The 13,865-nt window shown below is 36.6% G+C and overlaps 1 protein-coding gene across 1 annotated transcript in view; it reads right to left on the reverse strand.

The window, feature by feature from the left end:
* Positions 1-8,886, reverse strand: part of slc1a1 (solute carrier family 1 member 1) — a 39,769-nt gene extending 30,883 nt beyond the window's left edge. The window contains exon 1 of the mRNA XM_079808662.1: positions 8,565-8,886. Coding sequence (XP_079664788.1) covers positions 8,565-8,664 — 100 coding nt within the window. The 5' untranslated portion in view covers positions 8,665-8,886. The remainder of the gene's footprint in view (positions 1-8,564) is intronic.
* Between the last annotated feature and the right edge of the window lie 4,979 nt (positions 8,887-13,865).

The raw sequence follows: 13,865 nt of genomic DNA on the forward strand, positions 1-13,865 counted from the left end.
AAAAAGTCCACACAATTCTGACTTTTTTTCTCGTAATTGCGAGTTTAAATCTCACAATTCTGACTTTTTTTCTCGTAATTGCGAGTTTAAATCTCACAATTCTGACTTTTTTTCTCGCAATTGCGAGTTTAAATCTCACAATTCTGACTTTTTCCTCGCAATTGCAAGTTTAAATCTCACAATTATGACTTTTTGCAAATGCAAGTTTATATCTCACAATTATGACTTTTTTTCTCGCTATTCTGACTTTTTCTCACAAGTATGAATTTTTCCTCACAATTCTGACTTTTTTTTGCAAATGCACGTTTACATCTCACAATTCGGACTTTTTTTCCTAACAATTTTGAGTTTTTTCTCACAATTATGACTCAAAATTGACTTTTTTGCAAATGCAAGTTTAAATCTCACAATTATGACTCACAATTATGACTTTTTTTGCAAATGCAAGTTTATATCTCACAATTATGACTTTTTTTTGCAAATGCAAGTTTAAATCTCACAATTATGTTTTTTTTTCTCGCTATTCTGACTCTCACATGTATGATTTTTTTTCCTCACAATTCAGACTTTTTTTTTGCAAATGCACGTTTACATCTCGCAATTCTGATTTTCTCACAATTATGACTCAAAATTTACTTTTTTTTGCAAATGCAAGTTTAAATCTCACAGTTATGACTCACAATTATGACTTTTTTTGCAATTGCAAGTTTACATCTCACAATTCTGACTTTTTCCCTCACAATTCTGACTTTTTTCTCACAATTATGACTTTTTTCCCGCTATTCTGACTTTTTCTCACAATTATGAATTTTTTTCCTCACAATTCGAACTCTTTTTTTGCAAATGCACGTTTACATCTCGCAATTCTGACTTTTTTCTCACAATGACTCAAAATTATTACTTTTTTTTGCAACTGCAAGTTTACATCTCACAATTCTGACTTTTTCCCTCACAATTCTGACTTTTTTCTCACAATTATGACTTTTTTCCCGCTATTCTGACTTTTTCTCACAATTATGAATTTTTTTCCTCACAATTCGAACTCTTTTTTTGCAAATGCACGTTTACATCTCGCAATTCTGACTTTTTTCTCACAATTATGACTCAAAATTATGACTTTTTTTTGCAACTGCAAGTTTACATCTCACAATTCTGACTTTTTTCTCGCAATTGCGAGTTTAAATCTCACAGTTCTGACTTTTTTCCCACTATTCTGACTTTTTCTCACAATTATGAATTTTTTTCCTCACAATTCAAACTTTTTTTTTGCAAATGCACGTTTACATCTCGCAATTCTGACTTTTTTCTTGCTAATCTGAGTTTTTTCTCACAATTGTGACTCGAAATTATGACTTTTTTTTGCAAATGCAAGTTTATTTCTCACAATTATGACTTTTTTCTCACAATTATCAATTTTTCCTCACAATTGTGACTTTTTTTTTTGCAAATGAAAGTTTGTCACACTTCTGACTTTTTTCTTGCAATTGCACGTTTTCATCTCACAATTCAGACTTTTTTCTCGCAATTGTGAGTTATAAAGTCCAATTCTGAGAAAAAAGCCAGAATTGTGAGATGAAAAAAGTCACAATTATCTTGTACATTTTTGTTTATTCTGTGACGGAAGCAAACTTCAACAAGTCTGAGTGTACTGTATCAAGATGATCACAAAAAACAAAGTGTCATCACTGATCTTTAGAGTGATTTCAAAGCAAGTGAGAGAGAATCCAAATCCCCTGTCTCACTGACAAACATCTAACATTTGGAGAGTATGCTTGTCAGGGTTCTGTCACTTCGCTCAAGCTTACTCTTGGTTTTGTGACAGAGCCCTGACACTCCTGTATTGTTTGTCTTGTCTTGTGTGAGCGCACAGCTTTGAGCATGCTCGAGCTGCGTGCTCTTCTGTCCTTGTGAGTTTTGTGTGTGGGGCGTGGTGTTCGGATCTCAGCACTTCGGGCTAGTTTGGTTTCGGTTTCGTGTTGGGATTCGGACATTCATTCTCCGCGTGTTTGTCTTCGGTCAAAATGTCTAACCAGCATGCACTGCTTCAAGTCAACCGCTCTGGGCATCGCTGTGTGAAGTCGAACAAGCCTATTAGCTGCATGTTCATGTCACGTTTGGGGTGAGCACATGGCTTGTCATGTGTTTCTTTGTGCCATGTGCTCTCATGCCTATTGTCTAACCCCGCCCACCTTGTTTCCTGATTATTGGTTCATTTGCCCCACCGGTCTTCTGTAAGATTACAAATTTATACATTGTTATATCTAGGTTCCAATGTAATAGAATATAACTGAAAACATTATCTATATTTGTGTTTTACATTTTGAAGTAAACTTGAGGAAATTCTAAGGAGATTGCGTCAGGCTGTGTAAGTGTTTGAGACATTAAGTCTTTTGTCTTTATGCACTTCCTGACTATTTACCATGACAAGTTTAGAGCAATACTGCCTGAGTGATTGGATTAGCATTTATGCATTTGAATGACACTGTTATGCTGATTGAATTACGTCTGATGAGACAGGAATGTTTGGGGTGTGTCCCTATTTTCCTATACCTCCTCCGCTGCTGTATAATCCCTCCCCCTGAAATGTAGATAAATTGCATTGTTTTGTACAGTTAAGTTAGACTGTTTTCGGACGACCAGCAGCACAGAGAGTTCTCATTAAAGGAATAACTTCTGTTTGATCCCAAAGTCTCCTGGTCTTCATCTTCTGAGTTTCCTACACTTTAGAAGATAAAAGTTCACAACACTTCCCTTGTTTCCCTCTTTTGCTTGCTCACTATAGACCCTTTTCACAGACTGTGATGACGCGTTTTAACGGTCATCAATATCATCGTAAATCCTGCAACTTTTTTGTATTTTCATTTTTTTTAAATGTATGTACATTTATAACTCTAATACTTTGTATTTCATTACTTTAGCATCAAACTACAATAAACAAGTTACCGCTGCTGTGAGGGTGTTTCTAATACAGCGTCTATGGGAGTGATGATAAAAATGTATAAATTTCTCTCTTTTCACTGCCGTTATCAATCTCACTCTATTTTTTCCCTCTTTTTGAAAGTTGTGAAATCACTATTGTGCCGTTTTTCTTTTGCTATTTGAGCAAATGGGCACACAAAAAAATATTTAATGTATTCTCTCATTCACAGCTAGTTTTAGGGTGGGGGTAGGTGTAGGCGCTAATAAAACACAATCTGGTAAGTAGCAAATTTATTTATTGTTATTTTATCGTGAAATTTTGCCTCACTTCCTAACATTGCTGTACCCAACATAGATATCTATAATAAAGGCTAGATGTCTCGTGCGCGCTGCTGGCCAATGGAGGTCGACGTCTGCACCTGGCGGCCATCTTGTCACAGTCAGCTCGCTCACTCGTAACATTGTGTTTTAATGGTGCTTGCACTTTTTAAATAATCATAACTTGCTCAATTTTCTACCGATTTTCAAACTGTTTGGTTTGTTATAAACGTCAGATATGTAGTTATGACACTGCATACTTATGAAAAATTATTCATAATTTGTTCAAGCATCCATAATTATAGCCACGTTAATAACGTTTATAAGAAACCAAACCATTTGTAAATCCGTCAAGATTTCAGTGAGATAAGAGTATTTGTGTTCATGCAGATCATTAGGTACCACAGAGCCCTGCCTGTGACAAGATGGCCGCCGGTGATGACGGTAGAGACTCCGCCATAAGACATCTAGCCTTTATTATAGATATCTATGGTACCCAATCTAGCCACAACTCTTCTTCTCTGTTTTTAGTGTATCTCTGTGGCAGAATTACAGCGCCGCATACTGGTCTGGCATGTATACTACGTGGTTTTGAGTCGTCTCAGTGCTCTCGTGTGTACGCAGATCTTTCTTGAGACGAGAGGAAAAAAAGATTGGATAGGGAAAGCTCTGGCTCCGTGTGGACGGGGCCTTATTCTCCTTGTGTTTGCAGTCCTGTGCCAGATCGTTGTTTAATGTTTCCTGTCATGTTTTACCTGAAGCCAAGTCAAGTCTAGTCACGGTCAAGTCTGTCTTGTTTTCCCTCTTGGGGTAGTTTTTGTTTTTGTTTATTTTTATTATAATAAAGCCTGTCTATCTGCATCATTGAGTCCTCGCCTCATCCCTTCACCCCAACCCTGACAATGCTAACAATGCTTTGTGATATTCAAGAATTTCAGATATTCCCTATATTTGTTGTCATCAGACACATAACACAAGATGTGCTCAACTTCTGTTAAACTGATAAAGATATTTCAGACAAATGTATTCTTTTGAGTTTTCAATCACCTTGTTTCCATCCTTGTATAATGATGGATTCTGATATACGGTGTATACCAAATTAAAAAAAAGCTTTCCAATAAACGTAATGAAGTCTGTATAGACTGCACTGCAGCTACAGGAAATGTATGTATGTATCAGTTTCCAATCTTTCTGTAATGTTAGCAAAATGCACTTTTTTTTAAACTATTGCAGTATTAAACAACTAAAAGGCTACGACAGTAAAGACAGTACACTTTCATGACTATATTTCTTAAAAGACACTTTTAATGTCAAATTAAATGTTTTAATTAAAGTATAAAGTATGATAACCCTTTTGTCATATTTTGATGTTTTGCTGACTAACATGCTAAAGCACATGTGAAGTAAGTGATTATGTATTTTAACTGTAGTTTGTTATTCGATATTACATTTAAAGTTAATATATTTTAAATGCATAAATTGCCATATCAGATAACTTCCAAATACACATCATGAAGAAGTCTTGAAGGTTTAAGAAGGCTAAACCAAACCCAGGTAACCACAAAAGCCACCGTTAATAGTCTCTGTTGTACTGTAACTTATCTTTATTACATTTTAGTATTATAATGATTATGGCACTCATGACTGAGTGAATAAAACTGATTTGCTTGACCTGCCTTTTGTTTTATTGTAGGTGACTGCACAAGCTTGTGTGGCATCAAAATAATCTGTGTTTTGCCCAGTACACATATAATATAAAACCAGAATACTTTTAGCATTATTTACTCATAGTATTAAACATATAATATATAACATATCAAATATAATATACACATAGAAATATATTAAAATATATATATATTATAAAGCATCAATCAAGACTTTTTTCATGGTCTTGTCAGTACATGTAGTGAGTAATCTATGACCTCTGCTTAATTGCTTCACCGATCAGCTCAGAAATGCCTAATAGAGCAATAGTGAGATTTTATTGGACAGCCTATAAGTTCTGAGCATTTTTGCAAAGCATTAAACCATTAATGTTTTCGATGACTAAGCCTTCCCGAACTGGCCAGTTGTTTGCAAGGCAAATAACCACTCATTTGTGATTACTTAACAAAAATGCCATGCTTTTATTTTCAAGAATTGTACGTTATGAATTGGTTGTCATAAAGAGTCCATTATTTTTGTACACTTCTGCACAATGTAGCCTAGGGAAGAGTTGGCATTCAGGGGAAGCTGTCTCGGTAACGCCAATATTATACATTTTCAAGTCAAAACTGTATAATTACAATCATTTTTGTGAAATGTTGTAAGGTAATAGCTGATGCTAAAAAAAATGAACATGGTTAAACTACAGTGATGTTCAACTACACTATGAGGATATATTTTAACAGAACGGTTGAACTGTGTCCTCTTCTCAGCCAAGTGTTTTATGTTGTCATTTATTAATTACACACATTTTGTACACACACGGTTTCCTATTTTTCACTGTGGGTTGAGTTGTTTTGCTTTTCATAATAATGTTCATGAAAAGTCATAGCTTAGGCTAGTTTGCTGGTCTGGTCTGATTCCAGCCTCTCCAAGATGAAAAAACACAAACCAAAAACCATCATAGGCTGGGTTAACCATGTGTTTTTTCACCATTTTGAATAGATATATATATAGTCAAATATGGCTTCACCGCTTCCACTTCTTCCACTCATGCATAGGGGAGAGTGGGGTGAGTTGTGTCAGTTTTTACTCAAAGTGACTTTAAAGTGAGGCCATGACAGTAATGCCTTAAACTTAAGATTGTACAACCCCAAATCAGAAAAATTTACTTTGACTTGTATTTCATAGCAGACAATATGAACACAAAATATTTCATGTTTTGTCTGGTCAACTTCATGTCATTTGTAAATATGCATCCTTTCCTGTCATTCAGACCTGCAACTTTAGGGCTAGTAATGAGGTAAAATGGTTAAATAATGATGTGATTTGAAACAGGTGATGTCAACAGGTGATTGTTATTATGATTTGGTACAAAAGCAGCATCCAAGAAAGGTCTAATCCTTTAGGAGCAAAGATGGGCCGAGGATCGCCAGTTTGCCAACAAATATGTGAGAAAATTATTGAAATGTTTAAAAACAATGTTCCTCAAAGAAAGATAGGAAGAGATTTGGATATTTCACATTCAACAGTGCATAACATAATTAAATGATTTAAGGAATCTGGAGGAATTTCAGTGCGTAAAGGACAAGGGCGCAAGCCTAAGCTGAATAACCGCGATCTCCGATCCCTCAGGCGGCACTGCATCAAGAATCGTCATTCATCTATAAGCGATATCACCACATGGGCTCAGGACTACTTTGGCAAACCTTTGTCAAGTACCACAATACGTAGCTACATCCACAAATGCCAGTTAAAACTGTACTGTGCCAAAAGGAAGCCCTATGTTAACAGTGTCCAGAAGCGCCGTCGACTTCTCTGGGCTCGGAGGCATCTGGGATGGACCATCACACAGTGGAAACGTGTACTGTGGTCAGATGAATCAGTATTTGAGGTATTTTTTGGGAGGAATGGACGCCGTGTGCTCCGGACCAAAGAAGAAAAGGATCATCCAGACTGTTACCAGCAACAAGTCCAAAAGCCAGGGTCTGTCATGGTATGGGGTTATGTCAGTGCCCTTGGCAAAGGTAACTTCCACTTCTGTGAAGGCACCATTAATGCTCAAAATTACAGAGATTTAGAAGCATAATATGCTGCCTTCAAGAAGACATCTTTTCCAGGGACGTCCATGCATATTTCAACAAGACAATGAAAACCAGATTCTGCACACATTACAAAGTCCTGGCTGCGGAGGAAGAGGGTACGGGTACTTGACTGGCCTGCCTGCAGTCCCGACCTGTCTCCAATAGAGAATGTGTGGCGCATTTTGAAGCGCAAAATGCGACAACGAAGACCCCATACTGTTGCCCACCTTAATAATTGTTTGCAGGAAGAATGGGACAAAATTACACCTGAAACACTTCATCACTTGGTGTCTTCAGTCCCTAAACGTCTTTTAAGTGTTGTGAAAAGGAATGGCAACATTACAAAGTGGTAAATGCTTTACTGTTCCAACTTTTATTTTCTGTCAATGAATGTATCCAAACAGTTGCTCGCCTATCTAATAAAACACACAATATATAAGTCTTTGGTGTTTCTACAAAATAAAAACGGAAATCGAGGGTAACGTGGGTATGATGCCATTGATAGGCGATGCATGGACACATTTTCTCTGGATTTAAACATTCTTGGAAACATTTGAGATAATGTAAGTACACAAGCCAACAAAATATATAAACATTTATAGGAACGTTTCAGAATGTTCAGAGAACGTTCAAAAGTAACAAGACATAACATTGAAGGCCCGTTCACAGAAAACTACTAATTTCTTGTCCACACCAGCGGATTATATTCTTTTGTTTATTCTTTGCGTGTCAGCAGGATGGATTCTGATTGGTTGTCAAATTCAACGTTCATCAGAAAGTGATTCCAACGAATGAAATGATCGTTATCGCTGTGGTGTGAACTCTGCTATTCGTTAATATTGAGAACGATTTTTAGAACAAATTTTTATCGTTATCTTTATAGCTATCGTCCTTGGTGTGAGCGATGTCCATCTAAATTGATTCATAAACGATGTACAAATAATGTTTTGTTATTAATGAACGTTATGTTATCATTAGGCTATTTGAATAACGTTTATTTATAGCCTAGCCTACTCTTGCTAGGACGTTATAGTTCTAAAAACGTTCCCTTTTAGCTGGGATGTCACAAAAATCAATGTAGGCCAATAAATTATGTATTTTCCCCTTAGCCAATAACGATAGACGCGTTCAATTAGATTTTAGTATAGAAATTGGCTTTGAAACAGTAAAGTGTGACAACTAGCCCCGATCTCCCAGAGAGATTTTACTGTGTCATACTGGAAGTCTGGTCACGTTTCTCTGTGGCAGTAGTAAAATATTTGCACACACACACACACACACACACACACACACACACACACACACACACACACACACACTGATCAATGCCTTGCCTTCATTCATCACATCAACACACCTGCAGATACGTGCAGCTAAATGCAACAAATAAACACTTGAATTGCTCTTATTGTCAGCTACTGATATCACAACGGCGCTGTAGATCCTTCATAACGCCACAGTAATAAGCTGGCAATAAAAAACAATAGCGGTGGATACATAATTAAAGGATGAGGTGTGATAGAGGACAATGAAGCGAGATATAAGATGCAGGGAAATGTGGCCATGCTCAAAGGAAGATGAACGCGCTCATCTCACCCAGTATCACCGAGGTGATGGTTGCAATTAGAACCCAGTTCCTCTTCAGCAAGCCCTTCACATCTCTGCCTCTCCGCTCTTTCTTCCCCAGCATATCCATATTGGACAGGCGCGCGGGCTGATATAGAAACGCGAATGAATATGGCGAGGCTCGCGATCTTCCTTCCCCTCGTTTCAGACAGACGGAGGACCGCTGGCGGCGAATATTGTGAGGCGGCGGCGGCGGCAGGTTTGCCGTGAAGCTGCAGCTGCTGTTGGGAGGGGTGATGTGATCTGCTGCTGCTTCTCTGAGTCTGTCTGTGCCTCTCTTGATAACCTTTGCTCAGTCGTTTATTGCAGATTGACCTCTGATTTACCTTTATTTCGTCTCATACTATGAAGACACAACATATTTAGAGAGCACAGCATATCACTGCCATCACCCTCGTGTTACAATATATATAAAAAAACAGAATTATTTCTCTCAATAGTTAAACATTACAAATCTTGCCTTTTTAAATGTACTTATATGTATTATGTAGCTATTCGTTATGTTTGCTCAGCTTAACAATTAACACTCAGTTTAAGAGAAAAGCACGTACACATTGACAATTTGACAATGCTAAATGAGTCTCTAAGATATTACTAAAGACACATATTACTACTTTATTCAGGCAAAGGTGCAAAATACTGAGAAAACAAGGATTCGGGTGCTTTCTTTTGAGAATGCTATGTGCACTTGTAAAAGTATATTTAAACTGTAGCCTACTTGCAGATAAGATCATATTAATGACATAAAAGGCAACTTAAAGGGATAGTTCCCCCCAAAATGGAAATGTCATAATTTACGCACTAACACATTTTCCAACGCTGTATGATTTTTTTTATTCTGTTGAACACAAACGATATTTCGAAGAATGTTAGAAACCAAACAGTTGCTGGTCCCCATTGACTTCCATAGTATAGAAAAAAAATACCATGGAAGTCAATGGGGACCAGAAACTGTTTAGTTGTCAACATTCTTCTTCTTCTGCGTTCAGGACAATAAATTAATTAATACAGGTTTGGAACAACTTGAGGGTGAGTAAATGATGACAAAAATTTCAAATACTAAATTACAACTTCATCATTACAAATGTGTAATTAGAAATATATTTAAATACATGACAAGTTTCAACAGTAATTACATTATTAAAGTATATTTTACCATAAAGCTTGCCAGCACATTCAGCACATAAACCATATTTCAAAGACAATAGAAGTAATAGAGATGTCCCGGGACGATCTCAAGGAAATGTTCTTTTTTTTACATTTGAGCCCCATGAGAAACTCTCTGCACATCCCTGTATGCATTGGATTGATTTTAATATTTTGAATGTACTTGAAGTGTGCACCAAGCACTAGGAAAATACAAGTAATGGATTGGGACTCGAATTGCAAGAGAAAATATCCCATATTACAAAAACAAAACAATGCAAATATTGCAAAATATGACATTAAAAAGTGTATAAATCACTTGTTTTTCTAAAGTAACACTGTCCAACAGCCGACACCTGCAGGTAAAGTTACAGTGGGAGTCTGTGGCTGAATCCGATATCGCCTCCTATACTATATATAATGCCCTATTTGAGGGGACAGCCATTTGTAGTGCATGGTGTCCAAACCATAGTGCACATTATTGAGTGCACTCATTCAACCCCACATTGCACCACAATAACGAGTGTACAGCCGATGTAAACTCAACGACTTCACGCACTTGCACTCGTTTTCATTCACTCCTTCAAGTGAACTATATTGGTGGACTAGGGATTAGGGGGTGATTTCGGATTCAGCCCGCGTCACTCTTGCCTCCCCTGAGCCAATTGACTTTTAACAGACCCCCTAAAGCAGGCTGTGGGGTAATTGAGAATGAATGGGGAATGTCAAGTGAGAGGAGGCAATGCCTCCATCGCGCTATGATTGGAAATAATTGGTAATGGTTGGATATGATTGGCTTGTGCGATAAATCCCGCTACTTGTGTTCGTGTGCTTTTGCGAATCAGTCTGAATGAACAAAATTATGGAGTTAATGGTAAATATCAAACTTGAAATGGCCTGAAAACATGATGACTGTGTAAAACATGATGACACAAATAAAATATATTTAATAGTTACTGCAGTTAGGCCCGGCTCCAGCTTTGAGATCCAGGGTGGGCCAAGTGAAATTCCCGGTGGGCCCAGACTTTTAACATTATATTTTCCCAGTAACAAAACTATTGTATAACAAAACAGGCAGGTCTTGAAAGGAACTCTTTATATTTACATGGCTCAATGCAAAGGAGCCTTTCTACAGGTTCATTCTGGTCCAGATTTTTACTTGCCCTGCAAAAATGAACAATGGCCCCACCACCAAAAAGTCTTATTAGTATTTTAATAAATATTAAGACAAGTAAACAGTCAGTAAGAACAAATTACAAGGAATTGCACAAATAAATAGAATCAGGGCAGGACTGAGGGGTCTGGGGGCAATACAACAATAAAACAATATGGATTTAACATCAAAATTTTACATCTTATGTTAAACTGTAATGTAACCTCTCTTTAAATATTTTGGTCAGTTCAAGAATAATTAATGCAATTTTATATTATGTTTTTGAAATAATTAAAAGAGCAGTTTTATCTCTATCTTTGTTCAACTGGTCGAGATTAATATGGGATTTGGAAAGTAATTGGAAATAAGTAATGGAATCGTTTTTTAGAAAGAGAATAATTGGTAAAGTAATTTAATTACACTGTTGAAGATGTAATTAGCAGCTAACAATTAATTAAATAATAGACTACTTTTTAAATTTGAAACTAAAACCGCCAGTACTCTATTAAGGAGTGAGTTGAATTCAACCGATTCGTTCAAAGTGCTCATTTATTTAACTTAGCCATCGACTGTATTTATGAATGGATAGCTTAAATAAATAATTGACTCTGATTCGTTCAAATACGCTGATTATTTGAGGAATAAAACACAGTGCTGTCTGTTCGGTTTTCTTTGATAGAGCACAAACATAATGTGTGGAAGTTAGCTACTCAGTTACAATTTTTTTTCTTTTGTCACAGTGCAGATGAAGACAGCACTTTTGCTTGCGTGATAACCATTCAGATCGCATTTTAGTGGAAAAATAACAGAAATTATCATTCTCTGTAAAGAAATGACGCGTGAACATGAGACGCAAAAGAGAACGGTCTAGATGCGGCTCTCGGCGCGCGCTTTGGGTGTGGTTACGCACAGAGAAAACAGCGCGTGAGCGAGTCTTTTTGCTAAATGATTTAAAATCGTTTGAACGCTTAAGCTGAAAAAAGAGACTTAAAGGAACACTCCGGTGAAAAATGAACCTAGGGGTAATTAACACATGGTTACCGAGTAGAGCGTTCTCTGGGATGCGTTTTCATGAAAATCGAATGTAAAGAGATTTATCTCTAAAAACAGATTAGCTTATAACGCTAGTATGTGGGGCATAGAATAAGTAAAATTAAATTGCTAGTTAATACCACTAACAAGGCTCAAAATAGCCTCACACTAACACAGTAGCATAATGAGGGTCCCTACATGCAAACCGAAGCATTGAGAACTTTGTAAGTGTACAAACAGTTTAATAAGAAGATACTTTATAAAGACAGAACATTATGCGTATACAGACAGGAGCCATCTTGGAAAACAGTCTCAACAAGTCGAGCGACAAACGCTGTGCTAAGCTGCGATAATTCCTATCGACCAGCTCACTTGGCACAGCGTTCGTGGCTCGACTCGTCGAGACTGTTTTCCAAGATGGCTCCTGTCTGTATATACGCGTAATGTTCTGTCTTTATAAAGTATCTTCTTATTAAACTGTTTGTACACATACAAAGTTCTCAATGCTTCGGTTTGCATGTAGGGACCCTCATTATGCTACCTCATTAAGAACTGTTTTGTCCTGTGTTGGACATTTCCTTTTTGACTGCTTATATTCTGCATTGAATTTAAATGTTGATATTTCATTATAATAATTTTTTGACAATAAAATTAACAATCAATGACTTGACATACATTTTTTTTCAAATGCTAACGTTTTGTTTAGGAGTTTAGACACTTTTTTTTAGTGTAGCCAAGGATAGCACATAATATGGTAGTTACACAACTTTTACACATGTTTACACATCTCTGTGTTCAACTTTCTGACACATTTACCTACTGTGTTAAACTCATTAACACAGTGAATGAGTTAACATTAACACAAAACTAGTGTTCCTGGAGCTCACCCACGAATGTGTAAAAATTTAACACGGTTGTCATTTTTAACACATCCTTTCTAAGAGTGTACTTTGTTTTAATAAAAAGAAAATTCAGTACATATTATAATTAATGAATACAAAATAGAATTGTATTTGGTTGCTCTTTTATGTAATGTTTATTGAAGTAGGACAATGTGACAACATTAAGTGTTACTGGGACATGAACATTGACAAACATTTGATTTATTAAAAAATATGTGTAATTTTAGAACACCATTGCATGCCACTCGGATCGGATCAGGCGCACAAAAAACTTGTTCGGGACATAATTATGAAATAAAGATTGTTTAAAACATACTTAAGGGAGTCAAAAGGCACTCTAAAGTTCAGCTAATTTATAGATTTAAAGTGTAAAACAATTTAATTCCAAATGACTAAAACATTAGGCCTACATTCAGTTCGTACTTCAGTGTGTAGCACAGGAACAAACATAAACTTCAAAGTGAACTCTAAGAAACAAGGCTGAACAGCAAGGAAAACACACTCATAATGGTTACCACACAAAGAATGATTGAACAGGGAAGAACTTAAATAGCAAACAGAAATAAGATAATTAACTGGACACAGCTGAAATAAACTAAAGAAGGTAGGCTAAGGAAACAGACAAGTGGCGGGAAACTGTGACAAAGGTACATGTGACAAATCAAAACAAAACAGAAAGACCAAACAACCAGACAGACATGTGACAGTGAGACACTATAGTTTGGTTTGAAATGTATACTGACAAAAAAAAAAGTACCAAGGTAGTAGCTTTTTTTTGGTCATTAGCTACATAGCCTAGCCTCACGTCGTCATACTCAGAATCTAGTCAGGTCTTCCCGACCTCAAATGTTGTGGGCGGGGCTGAATTCGGCTGGCATCCAGGCTACATAGCCTACAATGGCAATATATATTGTTTAAATTTACTATTCGACATGTTATAGAAATAGCATTTAGGAAGAACATGGTAAACATTTACAAAAGTAGGCTACACCATTTAAGAGTGCAAGCGGTGAGTGACTAACAGTGTGTGTGCGGACA

The sequence above is a fragment of the Gobio gobio genome (genome assembly GCF_949357685.1).
Source record: "Gobio gobio genome assembly, chromosome: 2".
NCBI classification, from domain to species: domain Eukaryota; kingdom Metazoa; phylum Chordata; class Actinopteri; order Cypriniformes; family Gobionidae; genus Gobio; species Gobio gobio.